General features: G+C 40.9%; 1 protein-coding gene across 1 annotated transcript; it reads left to right on the top strand.

The window, feature by feature from the left end:
- The first annotated feature begins 1,346 nt into the window (after positions 1-1,346).
- On the top strand, positions 1,347-24,498 carry gnav1 (guanine nucleotide binding protein (G protein) alpha v1). Its single transcript, XM_079680906.1, has 10 exons — positions 1,347-1,549; positions 1,697-2,289; positions 2,599-2,690; positions 8,275-8,367; positions 8,949-9,109; positions 11,147-11,275; positions 18,576-18,705; positions 18,866-18,937; positions 20,905-20,992; positions 23,217-24,498. Exons 2-10 carry the CDS (start codon positions 2,160-2,162, stop codon positions 23,405-23,407), a joined length of 1,086 nt encoding a protein of 361 aa, XP_079537032.1. The 5' UTR covers positions 1,347-1,549; positions 1,697-2,159; the 3' UTR covers positions 23,408-24,498.
- Positions 24,499-24,552: the final 54 nt, after the last annotated feature.

The following is a 24,552-nucleotide window of genomic DNA, read 5'->3' as shown; positions in this document are numbered from 1 at the left end:
ACATGCCTTTTTAATAACATTTTTGAATGGAACATTCATAAATCAAAATAAATATAACTTAAATATACATGACCTCTTAAATTAAAATAAAGTGAACATTAACACCAATATTATCTTTTATAAAATGCTATAACAAAAAAAATAACATAAGCAGCAGATTTTTTAATTAAATATACATACCAACTACAAAATAAGCGGGTATTAAAGTGTAAACGGACAACAAAACGGAAATGGAAGTGAAAAGGCCTGATGGTGGTGCTAAATCAGAGCCTGTTACCTGTTCTCAGTCTTTTTCTCATCATGCATCTTCTGTGTAGTGATCCAATATCGTTACCATAGCCTTGCCCTTTAACAGTTATTACGAGCCCTGGCTCAGCCTTACTCGAAAGAGCCCAGCGCCTAGCCTTCTTACAGGCAAAGTCACTGATCAAGTCCTTGAAGTCCAGCTTTCTAGCCAACTGGCTTTCAATGGACATCATGGCAAGACTGCAAAGCATTATGGGGGGACAGGGCTGCTGAGCCTAAAGATGGACCCGTTGGTCCTGGCTGGCACATGGGGAGGGACAACTGATTTAGTATGAATAGCTTCTAAAAATGTAACTGCATTCATTAAATGCCAGCTAAAAGAGGAGTGAAATGAAAAACCTCAGCATTTTCTGTGAAGATATTAACAGTACTTAATGTCAGCAAAACATTACAATTATTATTTACAATGGACTAAGCTTAGCTAACAGACTAATTTCCACCTTTTCTTTTGAAAAACTGGGTGACATACTGTCGCCCTTTAGTCCCTCTCTCTCGTCTTTCTCTCCTTTCTTTTCTTTTTTGAAAGCCTGACTTTGTTAGTCGTTGAGACATCGTACACACATAACTTAAGTACTAGCATCGTTGCTCACCTGCACTCACTCTCTGCCAGAAAGTGCCGTGCCGGGTGCCGCACAGTGTTTGGAGGCAGGACCAAACCATTACATGTAAATAGAGGGGGGTGTACAGAGGCTTTGGATAATTAACTTTTGGAAGAAAAAAAGTGAAGTGAATCGTAAGTTTAGTGAGTACATTATCAATTTAACGTTATATTAATGTTAATTATTGATGATTGATGAAAGGTTACTTAAACATTTTTGGGCCCCTGTCAGTCACGGGCCCTTAGAATCGTCCTAACTTTTCACCCCCTTACGGCGCCCCTGGTGACATCACACTGTAAATCCCGCCATAAATGCACACCTGTAACCTGAGCAGGGTTATGGCTAGAAAGGATCCGTCTTGTGTAAAACTCTCGCGAGAGATGGATGAATGTCACGTGGCTGAATGTTTACGTTTGGCAGGCAGCCTTTCAGTTACGTTTACTATTATGTCTGATGTTTCTCTATTAATATTGATGCTGCATTAATGTGTATGTTGCATCATGTTACTTCTGTAGATGTGTTTCCGAGCCGCTCCGATTACAACGAGAGTTACTACGAGAACGTGACGTCATATTTACACTACACGGATCCTTTCAAGCCATAACCCCTGAGCAGGTGTAATCGGCCATCATGATTGACAACACGTAGGTCATACTGTATGATAATGTATACATTGAGAATATGTTATGTGTGTGAAAGAAAGTCACTTTTAACTACGAACAATGTTATTTGTTGAATGTTTTCAGTTACTTTCCATACTTTTAGTCAGATAGTTTTCTCCTCATGCACAGGTGAAGTTGCCCACTCAGCAGTTTTGTCCCGGCACGTCACTTCCCAAGGAAGTCCGAAAAGTTTTCCATCTGTGCGGCGGTGCGGGAGGAGGAGGCTCTCTGAGTAGAAACTGGGGTGTCTGCCAAGGCGGTAGGGCAGATTTGAAGCGCATTGACATGACACAGCGGTGTTTTCACGGCTCGGGACTGAAAAACCTCCCACCCATAACATTCTGCCACTGGCACGGAACTTGGAGCGACGCTTAAAATCACTTTCGTCCGGACAGTTTGAGCCCCAACTCTAGCTTCGAGTTTTGAGGATGTTTCGGAGATGGCCTGAACTTTTCTTCCTTCCCAGAGTTAACAGTCACCCTGCAGTTTACTCGGAGAATGCAGCCTTTAGAAACACACTGCGGTAGCTCGGTTCTGGATTCCCTGCTTTTGTTTTTCCTCTCAGGCCGGGGGAGGAGATGAGTTTCTCAGGATGGGACTGTGCCTCGGTACCGAAGTCACAGAGGAGCAGAAGAAGGCGAGGATACTCAGTGCCAAGATAGACAGAGAGCTGTACGAGGGCGCCAAGCGGGAGATGAATGTGGTTAAAATCCTGCTACTAGGTGAGGCTGCACACCCTGATCATAAGAACTCACCTGAGACATAAGGTGAAGGGCTAAAACCTGCATTTGGAATCCATCACGGGATATTTTTTCAGTGATTGGCATGATTAAAAAAAAAGTGATACTAAAGATTAATTATGGTTCCTCAGGAGCCACTTTTCTATTTAAACCAATACAGATTCCATGTTTAAAACTGACCACATTTGATTACAAAAAGATAAATGGTAGTAAATGCAAATTTATTTGGATTTATCTCTATTAAAAAAAGAAAGTAAACCCAGTTGACCCATTATTTTCAACCTCCTCCAGGGGCAGCAGAAAGCGGTAAAAGCACTTTGGTGAAACAGATGAAGATCATCCACAGTAATGGATTCACCAAGCAAGAGCTCATCAGCTTCAAGGTTGGACACACACACACACACACACACACACACACAAACACACACACACACACACACACACACACACACACACACACTTAAATAGACTGGTCCACTCTCTGTAATGTTGTTTTGTTTATCAGATAACAGTCTATTAGCATACAGTGTGGTTGGTTTCCAGAAGAAGAGCTGGATAAACAATCACATTTGTCTCTTAGCTTTTAAAGGGAAGTAACAATGTCATTATCACATAGCAGAGCGTTGACTTGAGTCAGATTGGATGACAAATCTGATGACTTAAGTCTCAACTTGACAAACCCAAATATGACCTGCAACTCAACTCTTACTCTAACAGCAATAACTTCCGCTTCACATGGAATTGAGCATTTAGACCTGAAAGTACTTGATACCTCCCCAGGCCAAAATATTTAAAAGGTTGTTATTTAATAAGTGTGCCACAAATCAATTCATTGCCAGTACCAAAAAACATTGCTTTACTAACTTCTAGCAAGTCGACACTTGAAGAACTAAACGTACATTACTGAGAAACGTAGAAGGAGTAGAAATTGCAGAAGGAAGTAGACTCCATCACTTGGCTAGGACTTGAAATCTTAAGTTAAGGACTTGGTAATTTTGGGACTTGAGGGCAAAATTATGACTTGGTCCCACCTCAGCTAACAAGTTCATGACCTGACTCCAACAGAGGAAGTGAGGAGGGTGTGTTTTATACTGCAGACACAGCAGTGCTTTATTACAGGTGAAATCAAATCTAAAGATTGAGAAGAACAGGAGATGAGACGGAGATTCCTCTGGATAGCCGGGTCAGATCCAAGTTGGTATGCAGTGGTTTGGCTCACATCTGCTCTTCTTTCTGTGTGTGTGAGAGCAACTGGAAGCCAAATTCCTGCGTTGTAGGCCTACTAGGGGCTGGGCTGGGGTGGGGATAATGGACACACACACACACACACACACACACACACACACACACACACACACAGAAGCTTCACACCATCAGCTTGTTTTTATTGAAGGCTTATCTTTTTCCACATCCCCCTCCTTTAACCTCACACCATGTTTTACCCTCCCTCTCTTCCCTTTCCTATTTACTATTCTGTATCTTTCTTCCTCTTTTCCTCTCCGAGCCTCTTACTTTCTGTTATACAAAATTAGTATTTGATGACAGGAAAAGGCCTTTTTTCTATCGTCAGCAGGCTCTAGATACCTGCACTATAATAACAGCCCTGTCACTGGAATACACTGGCTTACTTCATACAGATGATGGAGTTTGAACCTTCACACTACGAGAGTTCATCCAGAACAAAACTGACTTTATTAACTAAAAAAGAACAAGCTTTTGACAGACTTTTGGCGTTGGTGTGTGTGATCATTTAGGTCCAAAACACTGTCAAACTAAATCATAGAGTAAAGAAAATAGCTATTCTGGTAATAAATATGTTAAAAATAATTTGTTTTAACCATGAACTAAAATCTAACAGGGTTCCCCAGCCTCAACTAAAACAAACACTGCCAGCAGGAGTTTTTTCATACTGACTGTTTTTGGCAGTATCTCATTGGTCAGGATTACGTGCAAACTCACACTCATATGAAATATGGAGGTCCCAGTTGTTTGTACAGGCAGCTGGGATGCCTTAGTGCATTCCTAGATATTAAAGACTCCCTCTCTGCTCTCACTTCTCATAACAGTCACCTTGTCTGCAGTTCACTCCTGTCAACACAAGCCTCATGCTCCATTTAATTAATCATTTTATTGGGCTGTGCAAAAAGACCACAAAAGCATAACAATTCCTGTCTTTTTTTTTATACAGCTACACTTAAAAAAGCTGATCTATAAAGTAAACAAAATCTATGCCATATAGATTTAGAACATCAATGTGTTTCGTACACAAATGTATTTTACATTTGCAAGCATGCACACGCGTAACACCATGAGGTTAATACCACTAGTCAAATCTCTTTTGTTGAACATACTGTCAGTTGGCGTTGCCTTTGTTCTCAGGTGACGCCCTTACTTTGGAAAAAAAGACACTACTCCACAAACCTGACCATCCCAACCTCCCACAGCAAAAACACACACACACACACACACACACACACACACACACACACACACACACACACACACAATGTCTGTTTGTTTCAATCTCGCTATCAAGCGTCTGTGTTCACCAGTGCTGCAGTAAACATCTGGATGCACGTTTCCTGCTCCTCGATTTCCACTCTCTAGTTCCCCTGAAGGCACCGCAGGAAAATCCTCCTCTTTATTTCTCTATCTGATCTTTTGTGGCCATGCCAGTCAGGTTTGTATTGCATTAGGACCCTGACAGGGCCGCCTGTCTGAGGAGCTGGAGAGGAGAGGGGCTCCTCTTTGTCCCATCTCTCCTTTATTTGCAGCCTGAGGCCACGGTGTTGTATTTACTCTGGAAAAGAATGAAGGGAAAATCTCAGCCTATCCAATCACATGCCTTTGTCAATAACACACACACATACACAAATACACATATACACACACACACACACACACACACACACACACACACACACACAGTCTGGGGTTAATGATTAAACATAAGGGCCATCCCAAGTTCAGCCACATTCTTTGTTGGGTTTTTGTTGCAACCACTTCATCACAAGACAACCGCTGTTGGCTTGTGAGTGGAGGGAGCCGATCCAAACAGTAAACTGGGCAAAAACAATAGTTCAGTTTATCTGGAGGGATTTAGAGATTACGCTGTGGCAATGGGAGTTGTATTATCCATTTAGTTCCCACAGTCTAAACTGTGGAGGTAATGGTGGTGGGAGTATTACTAGTCAGCAGGAAACAAAAGTTAGGGAGAGGTGAGAGATTTTCTGTCTGTTGGACTTCCTGCAAAACACACACACACACACACAGGTGAAAAACGGTGTCTTTTTACCCTGTACTTTTCCATAGAGATGACGACTGGTGAATGGTGGATTCAAATTACCGTGTGTGTGTGTGTGTGTGTGTGTGTGTGTGTGTGTGTGTGTGTGTGTGTGTGTGTGTGTGTGTGTGTGTGTGTGTGTGTGTGTGTGTGTGTGGCAATTCTGCAGAAATGTATGTTAGTTGCAACAGCCGTTACAAGCTGATTTGTAGTTTGTCACTGTAACACAAAGATGGTGTAGCCCTGGCCGTCCCTCCTCCCTCTGCCTCCCTACTTTACTGTCAACACAAAACTAGAGTAAGCCTTGAGTCACAGAGGGAGGAACCTGGAAACAATTGACAAGGAGGTCAAAGGTGGAGGAAGGGGCGAAAGATATAGGGAGAGAACAACAGCTATACACCAGAGAGGCTGTATTTATTTAATTTGAACACCTGTGCCATAGTAACCAATCCAATAAATGTAGCCTTTGTGATGATCCAATGTTGCTAAGTTGGTTCAAACTTCATGCAACCTTTGGGGATGTGTTTACTGTATTTTATTTTGAATTAGTGATGCAAAAACAATCTTTTAAACTTGAATATGAGAATAGTTGGCAATAAATATGATCATTGAGTAGCTGGGTTTGTGTTGTGGTGCCCAGCTCATGTGTTGAATTGCAGCAAATGCTGCCTTCTTTTTTGTTGAAATAAAAAAACTTGACAGACAATAATACTTTCTTTATGTAGAATGTATGTAGCCAGCCCTTGATAAATGTATTTTTGAGTATAATGCTTGATAAAGTTAATACCACTTAATCGATCAATTGCAAAATGGAGATAAAGCAGATTGAAGGTAGTCAGTCGAAGCTAACACCATCTGTTTTTGTGAATAAACCTACCCACGTAACTGAAAACCAAACTGGGACCCTTTTCAAAATGCTGGCTATGCACGTCTTGGCCCTGTGGAGGTGAATCAACTGATCATTTACTTTAAATAGGCTGATAACATACACAGTGAGTGCCATCACCCCTATATCGCCAACTGCCTGCACTTACTGATGTTTTTTGTCATAAATCATAGAAACTGCACCATAAAATTATTCTATTTAATGTTTGTACCACTGTAACAATGCTGCTGTTATGATCTAACTAATCTAGTGTTACATGCATTTGTATATGTTAGTGGAATACAGTGATGATGAGGTACAAATACACAGAGCAGCTTATTCCTGATACAAATCAATGCAGCTTTCCCCTTAAGATGAAGCCCCGTCACCTCTCCGAGTTATCTCATCTCACACATCTCACTGGGAGAGCAACACATCTCAAACCGGACACCAAAACACACACACACACACACACACACACACACACACACATACACACATACACACATACATACACACACACACACACACACACACACACACAAAGAAGAGCGACCAGACCGTGACAGAATCCTGACGGAATGTGGAGCTTATCTTTGGCCGGCAGGATTATAACACACACACACACACACACACACACACACACACACACACCCCAACTCTCAGCTGAAGTTATTCTGCTCAATCACTCAGGTTTTCCAAGCTCTAAAACAGAGTTATGAGTTTAATGTTTGGGAGTTTAACACACACTTTAACTCATCTACGTTCTCAATAACACTTGATAGCTGCTCCATGGGGTGTGATGATACACTCATTCAAACAATGCTGCACATAAACATACATATACTTTATATGTATACACATTACTGCATACTTTAACAATGTTAGATGCAGAAGGAAAAACTAGGGTAGTTACATCTTTGTGTAAGTATATGTTCTAGGCCAGCCAGCTTACATTTGATTATTAAAATGATACCCACATTGGAATGATGAGTTCTTTGGCATTTAAAAACAATTATTAAAGCTTTAGCTATAAATTTTTTTTTTTTTTTTGGAGCTTTGTTTTTTGGTGCCTTTGCCTTTTTATTTGACAAAGTAGAGACATAGACAGGAAATGGGGATGAAAAGAGGTGTATTACATGTAAAGGACCCATGGCTGGACTGTTACACAGGACATTGCGATAATGTGGGATCTGCCACATGCAACAGAAGGCTGCGGGTCAGACTCGAACTCCTGCCCGCCTCATATTAAACGTGCACATCTGAGAGTTATATCAATCTTCTCATCTAACCTTTATTTTTTTTAATGGTTCAATGGAAAACACTTAGGGGGGAAATGCAATAATAAGACAAACTTAAGTCAGGCTGTAGTAGAGTCAACAAAGCCACCACTATTAAAAAGTGTCTGTTTCTGTGAATCAAGGGTAAATAATACAACAAGCCCCCAATATATAGTTAGGTGTGTGTGTGTGTGTGTGTGTGTGTGTGTGTGTGTGTGTGTGTGTGTGTGTGTGTGTGTGTGTGTGTGTGTGTGTGTGTGTGTGTGTGTGTGTGTGTGTGTGTGTGTGTGTGTGTGTGTGTGTGTGTGTGTGTGTGTGTGTGTGTGTGTGTGTGTGTGTGTGTGTGTGTGTGTGTGTGTGTGTGTGTGTGTGTGTGTGTGTGTGTGTGTGTGTGTGTGTGTGTGTGTGTGTGTGTGTGTGTGTGAGTGAGTGTGAGTGTGTGTGTGTGTGTGTGTGTGAGTGAGTGTGAGTGATAGCAAATCCAGCTTTAGTCTTTAGTCATGTTATTTTTTTTCATGAACTGCATTGATGTTTGGCAGCCTGCTGTACTGGATAACCTCCTGACCTCCATGAAGTTCGTCCTCCACGGTATGGGCGTCCTGCGGATCAACCTGGCTAACAGCAGGAACAAGGTAGGCCGCACTCCTGGCCTTTTCTACTTGATTACAAATGTCATTAATCAGCCCTTTTCTCCAAATGTATCTATTTTTCTTTCTCATACTGATCCTCTTGTGTTCAAATGTATCTTGAGTTCAATGCTGCTGGTTTTCCTGCACTTCCCCAAATTCTCCACTAGAGGGCAGCATCTCAGCACTGCAGGCACAGCTAATGCATCTGGCAACACACACACACACACACACACACACACACACACACACACACACAGATCAGAAAGTTAGATGGATAGTGGTGGGTGGATTAATTGTGAGGTTAGATTTGAACTTTTCTGTCAGTTTTATAACTCATACACTGTCCACCCACTCAGCCATGATGATACACAGTGTTTCCTCTATTAAATGTCACCAGGGCGTGTGTGTGTTTGTGTATGTGCTTTGACATGTATGTGTGCTTATCCTTTTCTTTGTGCATCTGTACTTATTACCTAGTCTAGAGAACAAGCTTCTTAAACTTTTCTGTCCTCTTTCACGTCCTTTTCGTCATCCTGCCTCGCTCCTCCCTGTGCATCCATCCATATCTCCTTCTCTCCTCACAGGTCCACGCCCACTCTGTCCTGTCGTGTGGGCGGTGTTTTGACGAAGAACAGGTGCTGTTTCCTTTCCTGGACCACGCCCTGTCCTGTCTGCTGGCCGACCTGGGGGTGAGGGCGGCGGCGGCCCGGGGATACGAGTACGAGCTCAATGACTCTGCGCTGTAGTGAGTACTCTGCTCACACTCACGCTGTGCCAAGGACATGCAGGGGTCCAATTAGCAGAACTTAGCAGCCGATGTTCAGCCGTGTGCTCGCTGTCACTGGGAATCAGAGCTCTGGAGAGTGGAAAGGAAAGAGGGAGGGAGAAAAACCCAAGTAGATTGTAATTACATGTACCTCCACGGGTATTTTATACATCCATGTAACACCTTTCAAATACACACATTAGTTGGTTTTGGATGTGTGCATATGAGAGGTCAAACTTAGAGGACATTTGTGAAATATTTCCTTTACTTTGTTATACAAGTTGTTGTGCATGTAAATGGTCTGCAAAGGCTAACATCCCTGTGTTCCCTACAGAGGGAGTTTCTCTCCCACACACCTCTGCCTGAAACATCTACACTTGTTTCACCTCAGTAACAAAGCGACATCACTATGTAACATTAGAGCTTCTATTGGCTAGTGCTTCAACTAATTCTACGTGATAGGCTAACGGGCGGGACATCGCTAAGCAGTTGACCAATCACAACAGAGCCGGCCAGCTAACCAATCAGAGCAGACTGGGCTCTGGTTTCAGACAGAGAGTGAAAAGAGGAGCTGCAGAGCTTTTTGAGCATTAAAGCATGGAGACATGTCACAGTAGAGGAACAAAATACACATATGAACCTAACAATCAGCATGATACAGCCCCTTTAACTCTGCACATTTAAGAACAAATCTGCAGGCATGAAAGTAAAGAAGTGAGGATGAAGATGAAAATAAGAAACAAGTGTACATCGGGGGGGGGGTGGCGTGTGTGATTCAGAAGTAAGGCAGAGCTGGGACCCACCAGGAGGCCGTCTGTTCTCATCCTCTACCCCAGCGAGAGGCCTCCGCTCTGGGGTTATCTACACCGACAGGCTCCCCTGTTCACACTGAGAACCACCATACATCATCATCATCATCATCATCATCCTCGTCTCTCCACACACACACACACACACACACACACACACACACACACACACACACACACACACACACACACACACACACACACACACACACAGTTGTGAGGACTCTTATCAAGTATAGATGCTGATGATTATATGTGCGTTTGGAAGATAAAGTAAAATTGTTTACTTTCTTTACTCATTAGGGTTGTGATTAGGGCTGCACAATACATTGTTTGTTGTCTTTGCATTGTTGATTTATAAAAAACAAAACTGGTTTTGCACTGCATTTTTTGGTCACTATAAGTGACCAAAAATACTGTAATACATTGGGGTCTAGTCCAAATGTACCCAAACAAAAAATGACCTCTGTCTCTTAAACTCAGAAAGGTCCTCGCAAAGACACCATTCCAAAACAGAAACTTGCTCTTCGTACAGCAGGCAGTGTGTTTTTTAAACAGCAGGATGTGAGTAGCTTCCCAAGAAACTGATTCAGGGTGACTAGTCGAGAATGTCACTGTCAGTTCACGTAGGTGGAGGTGTGTGTGTGTGTGTGTGTGTGTGTGTGTGTGTGTGTGTGTGTGTGTGTGTGTGTGTGTGTGTGTGTGTGTGTGTGTGTGTGTGTGTGTGTGTGTGTGTGTGTGTGTGTGTGTGTGTGTGTGTGTGTGTGTGTGTGTGTGTGTGTGTGTGTGTGTGTGTGTGTGTGTGTGTGTGTGTGTGTGTGTGTGTGTGTGTGTGTGTGTGTGTGTGTGTGTGTGTGTGACTTTTCACTGAGGGCACACACGATACAGTTGATTACACTAGCTGTCTTAATAGCTAATCTGTGTTTGAAAGCTTAGCCTCAGTGTGTTATTATGGTAAACCACAGTGTGAATATTCATCATGATGAGCCGCTGCACCCCCTGGGGCTCCAGCCTTATCACCGCATGCTCCACCCGCCACATGGCAGCTGATGGCCACAAAAGTAGGGAGTCTTCACATCTGCATTCCTGATGTTATTCTCTTTTGATCTCAAGTCTTAACTGCAGGTTATTAAATGCTTCTTCCTCTCTCCCCCTTGTTTCTCATCTGTCTGCCTCTCTCTGCCTCCTCCTCTTCTTCGTCTGGTAGTTTCTTTGAGAACCTGACCCGCATCACGTCTCCAGATTACGTGCCCACAGAGACGGACGTTCTGCGAGTACGACTGAGGACCACAGGCGTGATAGAGACCCAGTTCAAAGTCAACCATCTCATTTTCAGGTAGACACCCATCACTCTTTAATAAGAGGTAATAATGTTGAATAAATGTACCTATAACCGCATAATAAGAGCAGTTGCTGTCAGGTCTGCACTTGACTTCTCCAGAAGCGTCTGTCCTCCAACTTACTTCACCTGTTTAGCCGTGACACTCTTATCTGCGTCTACAGCCATGTGATAGGCGCGAGATGTGAGATGAAGATGGCGCCTTCATTCAATATGTCAATATTGCACCTATTATCTGGCTTTACACTCAACCGCAGACTGCACACACACTCATTCAAAACTCTTATCAGTGGAGAAGCAGAGGGCAGGAATCTGAGCCCCAGAGACTGATGTGAGGTGACCATATTCATCTCTGATCAATGAGCCGCTGTCACATAATACCAATTTGTTCTAATCCTCCAAAGACTGAACTCATTTCCTGAAAAAAGCCGATGGTCGTGACATGGCGATGGATAAATAAATAAATATGTAGGATAAATGTTGTGGAGTAAAAAGTGCAACATTTCCCTAAAAATGATAGTAAAGTATAAAGTAGCATAATGTTAAAATACTTAAGTAAAGTACAAGTACCTCCATCATTTACTTAAGTACAGTACTTGAGTAAATGTACTTAATTACATTACACCACTCTGTAATATTTGTTACATGGGCTCAAATGTTTTTTCTCTACTGCTTCAAATACTTTTACCAAAAATCCACTTTTAATGTAATGAAACCTGTGAAATGAAGTAACTGAAAAAAATGAGATTTGGGGAAATTCTGTACACAAAAGAATAACCAAAACAAGTTGCTGTTCCGTGTTATATTACATTTTCAGAACATGCAATTGAGGAAGCGATTCAGATATTTGAGCTAATTCCCTTCATTAAATCCCTACATAAAAATCAGTTTTCCTCGGAGGTGTACTTAGACACATTTCCGCTTTGAGATAAAATGCTATCGTCAGCATGCTCACAATGATCATGTTGACGTGCTGTTCAACATCATCATTTAAAGTGTTGACATTTCAACATTTGTTAATTAGCACTAAGAACGTCATTAGTTCTGCAGGTATTTGGTGACAATTTTACGCTTAACATTTGTGGTCCGTGGTGACGTGAAAATAATGGGTTGGATTTTAGAGTGTTGGCTCAAAACCGCAGCATGAAGGATTATGGGTGACTTTCCAAACACTGGTTTTATTGGAAGACTAGTGGTCCATGGAGGGTTAACAAGGACACATTCAGCACTGCTCACATTTCATCATGTGTGAGTCTATCACTCCTTGAAAAGCAGATTACTTTCTTTCTCTTTCTAAGTAATGTCTACCTGAGGAGCACCTCTCCTCTGGAACAATAACAACCTGTCCTTCATCCGCGCTACACATGACATATTATATGGAATTATAAGAACAAATCACATTACCTCAGATTTTCATAAGATCTCTGTTTAGCATAATAAACTTTGTAGAGCGAGGTGGTTTGTCAGGAGATGTCTTCAGTCTGGGGCATTTGTGTCGCATCTAAATACTTCTAGTACGTCTCTAGATGCTGCTGCCTTTGTGGGAGTTTTTGCATTTAATGCCATATATTGGATTTCAACCTTGGAATTATTTGAAAAAAGTTTAACCAGCATACAAGCACTTTGATGATAACCGTAGCTGTTGTGCTGTGCAGATAAATGTTGCTTCTTCCTCGCAGTCTTGTTGCATGCGTCACTGTTGAGTCACTTGGAGGCTGTTTTGCCTTTTTTTAAATTAATTTGTCTTTGGGTTTTTCTTGTGAAACATAGTGATGGTGACGTCACCACATGGTGACAGTGTCAGTCCTAATGTTTGAGCTTGCCCCCTCACACCCTTTTATCTGCTGAATTATTATCAGATAAATAATTGGGTGGAGTTAATCGTCAGAAAGCACAATGAGAGTGTGTTTGTGTGTGTAGGTTCATGCCTGTGACTTGGAGAGATCAAGTTCTTGGGGTTATTGATGAGCTTAGCATAAGTCATTGTAATTATGTCAAACCTGGCAACAAAACGGATATTAAAGGGATTTAGAGGAGTAGATTGATAGTCTTTGTTAGAGCGAGCAAGTCTACATTCGTACCATTCAGACATAGACAGAACATATTTTTACAAACTAATAAATTAACACAAGACTTTTGAAATATATCAGTATAATAACATTTTTCATTCATTAAAAGTTTAGAAAGCAACAGACAGCTGAGTAAATCCAAAGATGGAGATTTTTGCTCCGGTTTGTTTTCATTTGTAAATATTGAGGCTGCAATTGTTAACACACGTGAAACTGCCCCCCTCAGCTCAATGACTTTCTTTCTCTCGTGTCTGTTAGTACCTTCATACAAACAGTCTTTTGTTATTTTTTTATAAATATATTTAAGTTGAGAACACAGACACCACTCTCCAATGTCTTTACTGTAGCATACATTGAAAAAGCGATAGCCAGCAGCCAGTTAGCTTAGCTTAACACAAAGACTGGAAACAGGAAGAAAACCAACCTGACTATATCCAAATGGTGTAAAATATGATCTGCAAATGTTATAAATATACTACCTTTGTATTATAATAATCTTTGTTACCTTTGGAAAGAACCAGGGCTAACTGTTTCCCCTGTTTTTCATTATTTGATTGAGCTAAGCTAACTGTCTGCGCAGCTACCGGAATAAATGATCATAGGCATAAAGACAAGAAACACTATGAAAGAATGTGTTTACATCTTTGTTTGTTAATAAGTCGGCTTTAGTGGTGATTTCTTTACAGAGCCAAGCTAGCTGCTTTCCCCTGCTTTCACTCTACTGTATGTGCTAAGCTAAGCTAACTGACCACTGGCTCTACATCTCTCCTTCCTTCCTTCTTTTCTGTATCTCTCCTTCTTGTCATCTCTGTGGTAACATGTGATTGGTGCATGTGTATGTTCAGTATGTACTATATGTATATGTATACAGCATTTTGTGTTATAGTCACTAAATTATTGATTCGTGTTCACCAACACAATCTCTCAATGAAAACATCCTCCCCTCTGTCATGAACCTTGGAGTGACCTTCACTAGCACTTTTAAATTCGACAAGCAGGTCAGCACCGTAGTCAAATCCTGCTTTTTTTAAATAAGACTATTGGCCAAAACCAAGTCGTATTTATCTTTTAAAGACCTAGAAAGGGTTGTTAATGCCTTTGTTACCTCAAGACTGGACTATTGCAACGCTCTGTGTGGGTATGGACCAGGCCTCAATCAAACGCCTGCAGCTAGTTCAGAACGCAGCTGCACGTCTACTCACTGGCCACAAAAAGCGTGACCACATCACCCCAATTCTGGCCTCTCTACACTGGCTTCCAATTCGGTTCAGAATTGACTTTAAACTCCTTTTATTTGTTTTTAAAGCCCTAAATGGGCTGGCTCCGGCCTATGTAGCTGAACTCCTCCATCGCTACACCCCAGCCAGAGCCTTAAGGTCGGCTGACCAGCTGCTGCTGATAGTGCCTAAGGCCAGGCTCAAAACCCGAGGGCACAGAGCCTTCGCAGCAGCTGGCCCTAGGATCTGGAACACTCTGCTCTTCCATGTGAGGTCGGCCACGACACCAGGTTTTTTTTAAATCTACGCTAAAGACTCACTTCTTCTCCCTGGCCTTCTAGTCAGAGCGGAGCACGACTCCTGAATTCTCCCTGTGTTTTTGTTTTTTATATTTCTGTTGTCAATTATTGTCTTTTATTGTGATTGTAGTAATGTGTTTTTATTACATGTACAGCACTTTGGCTCGACCAAAAATCGCTTTTAAATGTGCTATATAAATAAAACTTGATTTGATTTCGCCATTTTTTTCATGTCACATAGAACGATTTTAAAAGCAACGTAAATAATATCAAATTAGAAGAGAAAAACAGATTAAAAAAATACAGATTTCAGTACTCTGATAGAACGATTTTAGAAGCAATGTATTTCTATTGGTAGTATGTTTCGTGCCTGCACCAAATAATAACAAATTAGAAGGAAAAAAAGATTTCAGTATTCTGAGGCTCTGAGCCCCATTTCTTTTCCTCGCGGACGGCAAAAAAACTCAGACATTATACAATTTAAAAATAAAAGGGATCAGGTTAGGCTTAGGGTAAGATATTGAGTAATAAAATATTTTTATGAACCACACAGCTTCTGGTCTTCCAAGACCCAACTGGACAAAAAGACGTGGTGCAGGCACGAAACATACTACCAATAGAAATACATTGCTTTTAAAATCGTTCTGTGTGACACGAAAAAAATGCAAAAAAAATGTGTTGGTGAACACGAATCAATAGATTAAATTAATTTTGTGACTATAACACGAAATGCCGTGAGACTGGGTTGAGATATATATATATATATATACATACAGTATATACAAGCTGTAATGCAATGAATGAGTGGGTCTAAATGATCACCATTTGTCGTTCTCTGTGAGGCAGATGAAAACTGTGGTTTAAAGCACATACTCTCAGGTGTTCAGTCTCATTATTCACTATAAATAAATCTGTTTGAATGTATATATTGTTCTGAAAATGGAATCGACTGCAATTTTTTACACACAAACGGATATTTCGCACTCGGCTTCAAATTACCGACACTCTGGGTTATATGATCTCGTTATTTAAACACTTAATCAACAGTACAAGAGATGTCCCCAAGCCATCCTCTTTCTAGCCTCTGTGTGTGCAGGCTTGCGTGTCTGTGCATGCAAATGAGAAATGTGTGTGTGTGCGCATAGAAAAGCACACAGTCTCCCAAGTTTAAACCCAGACACAGCCTAGTTTGCATACAGACCTCCTGTTTGACTTTTGACCCCCCAGTTTAATAACGATCTGGGTCTTTTCCGGCATCATTAACATCAACTGCTCTGATAATTACAATTACAACACTGCAGATGAGGTTGAACATTATGGGGCAAGAAGGGCCAGTGGGGATGGAAGAGAAAGGATGATGTAAGGCTAGGGAAAGTGTTTATTTATACAGACTAGATCAAAGTTTGAAATACTTTTGATCTCTAGAGTACAGTTTACTAAATTAGTTCTCATTAAGAGAATAATACTACAGAATGTGCCCCATAAACACAGACTGTAGTCCTCTACCTTCAATCATAATGGGTTACCAAACCAATGTAATGAGTGTAAACACATTTAGTTATTGTAATAATGGTTCCTAAAAAGGTTAGAATAGATGCTGCAATGGCATCATTTCTACCAGGTCTGGATAGTATGTCTCCATTAAAGGAAGAGCAGAGAAAGGTAGTGAAATCATTTCTCAAGTTCGCTCTTCCCCCGATTGGATGGTTCTGTACAAGCCTTCCGGTGCGTCAGCTTTGTTCTCGACTTCCATGAAATAGAGTGTGTACAAAACTAAACCTGACTTTGAATGACATGGGATACACTGAATAAGGCTGAGGGAATGTAATGTTACATCACGATTTTGGTATCCATGCATTCTGTACACAGATCTTATCTGAAATTAGATTTTTGTTGTAATATATATTAGAAAGAAAAGTTGAGGATTACAGAGTTGGTTCTCTTTTTGATCAAACCTATTTGTGGGACAGTTTAGTACGTACACTAAGCTCCTGTATCAGACTTACAGATTTACTTAGTATGAATATTAGGACAGTATACAATTCCGGGATGTCTCAAGACCTCAGCCAAATGTGTGACTTTGGCTGAGGAGTACACACCTCTGCCTTTCTGTATCTGAAATATAAAACCAGGTGGCTGGAAGCAGAACTTGACTGAATAAGATATGAAGCTAACATTGGGAGTCAATTGTGGTCAGTGTGTATCTGTCTGTTTACTTTCAAAGCAGGCATCACTTGTGAGAGTGTGTGTTATTAGGGTTGCATTGTGCACATGTGCTTGTGAGTAGGTTTGTGTAATGAAGCATCAGCTTCTCTCATGTCCTGGGCCGTGCTTTATTCCCGTGGAAAATATCCTTGGGGGATCTTATCTGGTCTATACTTTGCTGTTTGTTTTTCTCTTAGTGCATCTGTGTTTCCACATGTTCATCTGCAATAACTTGATGGATGCTCAAATGAAAGGTGGGAGATGGCACATCTGGCTCTGAAAATGGGTGAAGGAGATGAACTGATCAGTGTGTCTCTGTGTGTTATTCCTGTAGTGTTTTCCTCTCTTGCCCCTCTGGAGAACAGTGACCTTTATGCTCTCTGTGCTGCCTTGTTGTGATTGTCTTGGTGAAAAGGAGGGAGTGCAGTCTGCAGAGATGTGCGACGCACCCCTGTTTGTTTGTTTGTTTGTGTGTGGGTGTGTGTGCAAATGGCAGATTTTAGGAATATCTGACCTTATCTGAAACCAATACAATCTGTCATTGATTAGAGTTACCCCTCAGAACTACACTGGACTATAAAATCAGTATGGGCGGTCATGAACACACAGAAAGCACAGGTGTACACTGGAAATTGAATCCTAATAAAGGACAGGTCAGTAACAATGACATTTCATGGCTCATACTTCCACACATACAGACACTCTCCCATATAACTTAAATATATAAAACACATTTTACAACTTAACAAACACATACATTTTCTTGATAATACTAACAATCATGCGTCCAAAATAAACAAAAAAATATAATTAGAAATCTCATATTGAAGAGTATTTTGACCAAATGACTTCCCTGTAGTGTGAGAGTCACTGCTGTGTGCGTATATGTGTGTGTTCACTCTCTGCACCTGGGCCCAGATTCTCCCGGTGGCTCTGTCTTATTGCTCTGCACATGCACAGCTTTTCTGTCACTTGCCTTTGGTTAACGTCTTTCTACATCTTGATTCTTTAATCCATTTATCCAGTTCATAATACATTTTCTTGGCATTTTATGTCCACCGCCCACTTTTGTCATATTCCTCACTGCAGGGTTTGGGACTGTATCCCTGCACACCCACACATGTTTTCCGGTAATTATGCAGATAAGACCTGGGGTTGCAAAATTCCGGGGAATATTGTCCTCAGCTAAATGATGCTTATGGTGCCCAGTGTCCTCAGTATGTTTAATTGCACTTTTTGTTAACATGTTATCCTTCTCAGCTTTAGAAGGCAATAATAAAGTATTTAGTGTCTTTCAAGCAGTCAAAAGCAATGCCATTGAAGGTCAAATAGAAACTTAGAAAAGTGTGTAGATAAGATCAATATCAAGGTCAAGTAAGAAGATGGGCAACTTTGTTGAATGTGCCATTTCTCTGCATTTTGATTTCAATGTATTCAGCTCAGTTCCTTTCTTTGTCTATATGTATTCTTTCTGTGAGCACCTATCAAACTCTGTTGTTCTGTTTAGGATGTACGACGTTGGAGGCCAGAGAACTGAGCGGAGGAAGTGGATTGGTTGTTTTGAGGACGTCAGGACGGTGCTGTTCGTGGTGTCGCTCAGCGGTTACGACATGACCCTGGTGGAAGACCCTTCTGTGGTACACTCTGTCCCTCTGTCACAAATATTCATGCTCTCCATGCAAAACATAGACCACTTGTCAAGTCTCAGCTAATTATTGAACTACATAGAAAAAGTTTTCAAATGAACAGACGTCTGCTGTGCAGCTGTCTGACAGTGTGTTTGTCTTCTCTCTGCAGAATCGTCTTCAGGAGAGCTTGAAACTCTTCTCATCCATCTGCAACAACGTTTTCTTCCGCAGCACATCCATGGTGAGAAACTCGTCTCCATATTTCCTCCTCCTCAGGAGAAAAGATTAAGTAAAACAAATGTTGTCAGAAGAGCCTATCCAAAAAGAATTGGTAACAGCGAAGTCAGTGTCTGATGTCTCGCCTTCCTGATCGTTTGTCGTTCTGTACCGAAGCTGTAGGAGTGTGTTTATTACCATCCTGCACTGCAGAACAGACCTCTTAAAAGAAAGCATAAATGTTATTCATTTAATGACGACATCTGGCAACTTTTGGTGGTAGTTGTTTTGTTAGAGAGTTTGCAAAGCTGCCATGAAACTGCATTTTGTTTTCCAGGGCAGACGGACCTGCATAAGGAAAGCAAGGCATATAAGGAACCAATCTAAAGGCACATGGTGTCCTTGTTATACAGCGCATTGTGCAGCTCCTTCATAATGATAAGTTTAGGCAAAACATGTACCGATTGCCACTTTAAAAGTCAGAAGACAAAGAGGGGCTGGCTGAAGAGGGTGGGAACAACAGCTCAGTTTGACAGTTCAGTTGTTGGATTGAAATCATGGCTGAGTGGAGCAGACACTAGCAAACTCTCTTTGTGGCTCCCCATTTGTTCTCTACGGCGCCAGGAGACAAGAATACCACTTATGTGTTTGATAAATGCTGTTTACACACACACACACACACACACACATACACACACACACACACACACACACATACACACACACACACACACACACACACACACACACACACACACACACACACACACACACACAAACAGGGCCCAGCCCTTTTTCCCTGATTCCCCTGTCACTCGTAATTAAAGAGCAAGTTGTAATTACTGAGCTTTAACCAGGCGACATTTTCCCCTCTGTGATTTTCCGTTTCTGTTTCCGGTAAATTATCACATTAAAACAAGCGTGAAACAAGCTCAATGTATTCCACTTAACTCGCCTTTAAAGCCCACTTCAAATACAAGTCACTTCATGTTGATGTGAGTGTCACCTGTTATTAGCTCTGCAGCATTTTCAGCAACTTTTCCAGAAGCCGGTCACTGAACACCATTTCTCTGCATAAAAGCAACCCCCAGTCTCTGATGACAAAGGCAATTTCAGTGACGATATGTTGAGTTGGTGAGGATGAGTAAATTACATTTGGTGCTTTGTCAAAGAAACAGAAAATCACTAAGACCTCAATAAGAAATAATCTCTTTTAGTCTGTTTTTTTTTTTTAACCACAAAGATTTTTTTTAATGCTTAATTAGAGCCAAATGGGCAATTAAATCTCTGTGTGTGACATGTTTATGTGCAGGATTCTGTGTGGGCCCGCACGTTAACATGGCTAACAGGCTCATTAAACAAGAGTGTTTAATGTTACCTTTTTAACGTGGGAGGGAAACTTGTAACCTCCACCTCAATTAACTCTTCACTGCGGCTGGTCATTGGTAATTAAACACCCAGGGGATGCTCTGGATCCTGTTCGCTGTACACCTGCCCCTTCCCTCATCATTATTATCCCTATTTGGTGTGCTCGTTTTTGTAATCAAATGAGCCGGAAAGACAACACTTGGCTGGAGTTTTAATTGGTTGACTCACGATCAAAAATACCTGTGAAATGTTGTTTCGCAGCGAAATCAAGTTGAATTTAGAGGCAGTAAAAAACAAACAGCAGAAAGACAGAGATTTATTAGAGTAGTAGCTACTACACGAGTGATTGATTTCACACCGGTGAGTGGAGGGAGGTCATTGATCCGCCATCATCACGGGGGGGGGGGGGTGATGGTGATAACACAGCCATTGATTTTCACAGTTTAGCAACATTTCTGTAAAGAGTGAGTATAAACTGATCGATTGGTTTTATTGTTCAGTTCGTTATTGCCGTGCCAAAGATGTGAGTCATTTATATTTTCTTAATACATCCGCATTGATTATTATTTTTCCACTAGAGACGAACAATCTGATTGTTTTTGCTTATTGTGTTTTTAATTGCAGATTTTATTCATGAACAAGATAGACCTCTTTCAAGACAAGATCTTACACTCCGGGCGACATCTGCGGCTCTACCTGCCACAGTTTAAAGGTAGGACTGATGTATGGACTGATGCTGGGCCCTTTTCAATGTATAAGACACCATACATGAAGCTGCAGCGGTGAAATGTGAGTCAGACATTAATTGAGCTGCAACGACCAATCAACTCATCTATTCGTGAAATGACAGAAACATTTTAAAGCAGCTTATTTATTGTACATTTTGTATTCAGACTCGGAAATATTTCGATTTTCTTCTTTTCTCTGCTTTTTATCAAACTGAATATATTTGGGTTTTGGGCTAATAGAAACATTAAATGCGATCATCTTGCCTTTGAGTAACCGGGGCGCACATTTTAAAGAATGAACAATGAATCTATTAATAAAAAATTAAAAAAGATTTGCAGTAAAAAGTAAGTGTAGTACATGAACACAACACTGACCACGTTTACAATTAAATGTAAAATCCAATACAAAAGCACAGCCATAACATATACCTTTTTTAAATAGATACTAATGTTCAATTTTGATACATGATCAGTTATGTATTAATCAAACTGTTTATTAGTGATGTTTAATTTTGCCTAATGTTTCTCTAATGTTTTGTCCACGTCATTCACTAACATGAAGGAGGACGCATATTAGAAACAGTCTTATATAATGCACACCAGTGCAAAAAATCGTCACTAATAAGACCTCAGTAATAAACACGTAGTTTGACCTTAAACTGAACATTATAATTTCCCTAACTGCAGAACTTGAATCAGATGTAGTGTATTGGCTTGCATTAACTTGTATATGTGTAGCCAATATCTAGTTGCCAGTGTGTCTTATTTTAGATTTTAGTATCCGCTCCCCTCAGTATTTCACTCCCCAGGTCTCAGTAGGCTCAACAGGGGCTGTGTCCTCTCTGCTCTCATGCAAATGTCAATATAAATGTGAAAAGTCTTGGGTTAGGCAAAGAGCAGGCGTCCATCTCCCACTGACCTCAGATATGATTAGTCTGAAACAGAAGCTCTCAACCTTTGTCGTTTGAAGTTCCCAGTCTCTCTCAGACGACTCCTGTTCACTCATCAACATTTCATGTTCAAAATGTGTTCAGTTGTATAAAATTTGAACAGGATGTGATCAAATACAGAAAAATTGACAATCCTAACATTGTCTCATTACAAAATGTTCAGGTTCAGTTTTCCCTTTTCTTCAGTACTTTGGAGGGAACAGAGATTAGGGAACAACTTACATTCTACAAATAAAATGTTACGCCTCTAAGAGCTTCTGTAGGGTAGCATTCTTGTTACTTGAGTGTTTTGAAATGCCATTTTATAATATGTTTCTTAATGTCTTTCATTTTTGTAAAGCACTTTGAATCGCCTTGTTTTGAAAGGTGCTATATAACTTACATCACTTGGAAAGGCAGAGTATGGGTTTTTAAACCATTGATCTATTGCTCTTATATATTTGTATTTCTCTGCTTGCTTGGTAACAGTGGAGAAAATGCTTCTACTCAAAAACTGCCTGTAGTTGGTCACTTTTCAGACATCCAGGATTTGTTAGCAGTTCCAAAAAAAAATGATTTATTCTATAAACTTTTCACATTGTTTTATTTAGATGTATTCAACCTATCCATTATTTTACAAAAAAAGAATAAACAAAATCATTTCACGAGCTCTCAGACTTATTCTGTGACCCTTTGGAGTGGCAAGACCCCTAGGTTGGGAATCCTATCAATAAACTACTTCATGAGAAGATAAAGTGAAGATTCATTAGCCTTATCAACATGCAGCCAAATGTTACCTTTACCTGGTTGCATCATTTTAAAGAATCTAATAATGTCATATATAATAATGAATCAGTCACACGTGATACTTTACTGCTTCTTTACTTTTTACGTAAGGATCTGAATAATTTTTCCACCACCGCTTAGTTTTAATGACCTCCCATTACTTTGTGTTTGGGTGTGACAGTTGCTGTGATGCGTACTGTCCCTGATGCAGCTGCAAGTTAATGGATTATCGTGACAAAAGATACACTGCACGGATCAGCCTCACAAGAACTCATCATCTGATTTGTGTGTTTATGTTCCTCCTAAAAACCAATGTGTAAATCCTGAAGACTATTCTATCAAGTTATCTGAGCTATTTCACAATCTGTCAACGCTCCTCGGATGGGATTCACAGGTCTTTGGAGAAAAACACTCTTTCAGTTATTTTAAAAAAAAAGGAGCCAGATGTTTCATTGTAATAGTCTCCCCCCACCCCCCTCCCCCTCTGCCCCAGGTGCCGACTGTGATGTGGATTCTGCCGCCCGATTCATCGCCGCCACCTTCGTCTCTCTCAACGCTACCCCCAGCAAACTCATCTACCACCACTTCACCACGGCAACCGACACCTCCAACATCGAGGTGGTCTTCCAGGTGGTCATGGACATGATCATCAAAGAGAACCTGGAAGCCGTGTCGCTCCTCTAGCTGCCAGTCGCTCAGAGACAGTCTCCTTATGGAGGTCTTATTTTAAAAGTCTGCTCCAAGCGCCTGTTTTCTCTCTCGAGCTACATCCTGGAAGCTCTCATGCTCTTTGATTTGTTGCATTTAATCCTATGGGATGCTCCACGTAGCCTACAACTCTTTTCTAAAGGAGAAACACTTGTGACTTGTGTTTAGTTACAGGCATTTCTCAATCTATACTGTAATTAAACCTGACTATGAATCGTGAAGTTACTTTTTAGACTTGATATACACACATGCCATTTATTTGCCCATCACATCCTGTTGTGTGTGTGGGTGGGACACAGATGAGGCGAGGATTAACTGTTTGTCCGTTACTTCCTCTGCGCGGCGGTCACTCGTGCATACCGCAGGGTGTTTTCCGCTCATCCATCTCTGTGTCTGTGCACATCCTGTGCGTCACACCCTCCTAATGAGGTGCTGATCACAGTAAAAGCACTCCGGTTCATGTTTACGTGTCCTGAGCTGAAATTGTCACTTCTTTTATTGTCATCTCTGCTTATACTTGTTCCCCTGACTCTTACCAGTCAGCCAAGATGCTGGTTTCTAATGTTAGACATGGGAAAAGTGCACATATAAAGAGACATCCCTGAACTGTCTCCCAACTGTTTAATTTCCTTTCTGTTTGCCTTTCTTACATGCGCTCATAAAACCTGACTTGTAAATCAGGATGATGCTTCATCTATGTGATTTGTGTGGCATTAACTCCGCTGGGGTCTGACTGTGGAGGCTCCCCTGAGCTACAGACTATCACAAGAGCTCCAGCAATAAACAAGATATGGTAATGACTGATACCCTCTGATATGCACACTGAAGATAAGAAAACAAGTGAAACATAGCCCTAAGTGCCTCATAATTAAGAGTTTTCATCTGTTGTGTAACTGAAATGCTTAATATGTATGAAATGTTTTATTTTTCCCACTTTCAGAATATCTTCTGGTATTTCTACTCTTTGAATCTCAAACGCCATGTGATAATCAGACTTATTTATGGTCTGTACTGAGTATTGCACTGTTACTGGGATTCTAATTAAATGTGATATGCTGACGACCTTATTTTCACTTCATATTTCCATTCTTTGTCGGAGTAGACCACAGAAATTTATCAAA

This window comes from Notothenia rossii, assembly GCF_949606895.1.
Source record: "Notothenia rossii genome assembly, chromosome: 1".
NCBI classification, from domain to species: Eukaryota; Metazoa; Chordata; class Actinopteri; order Perciformes; family Nototheniidae; genus Notothenia; species Notothenia rossii.
Note: the sequence above shows the minus strand (reverse complement) of the source record. Positions and strands in the feature narration are given on the sequence as shown.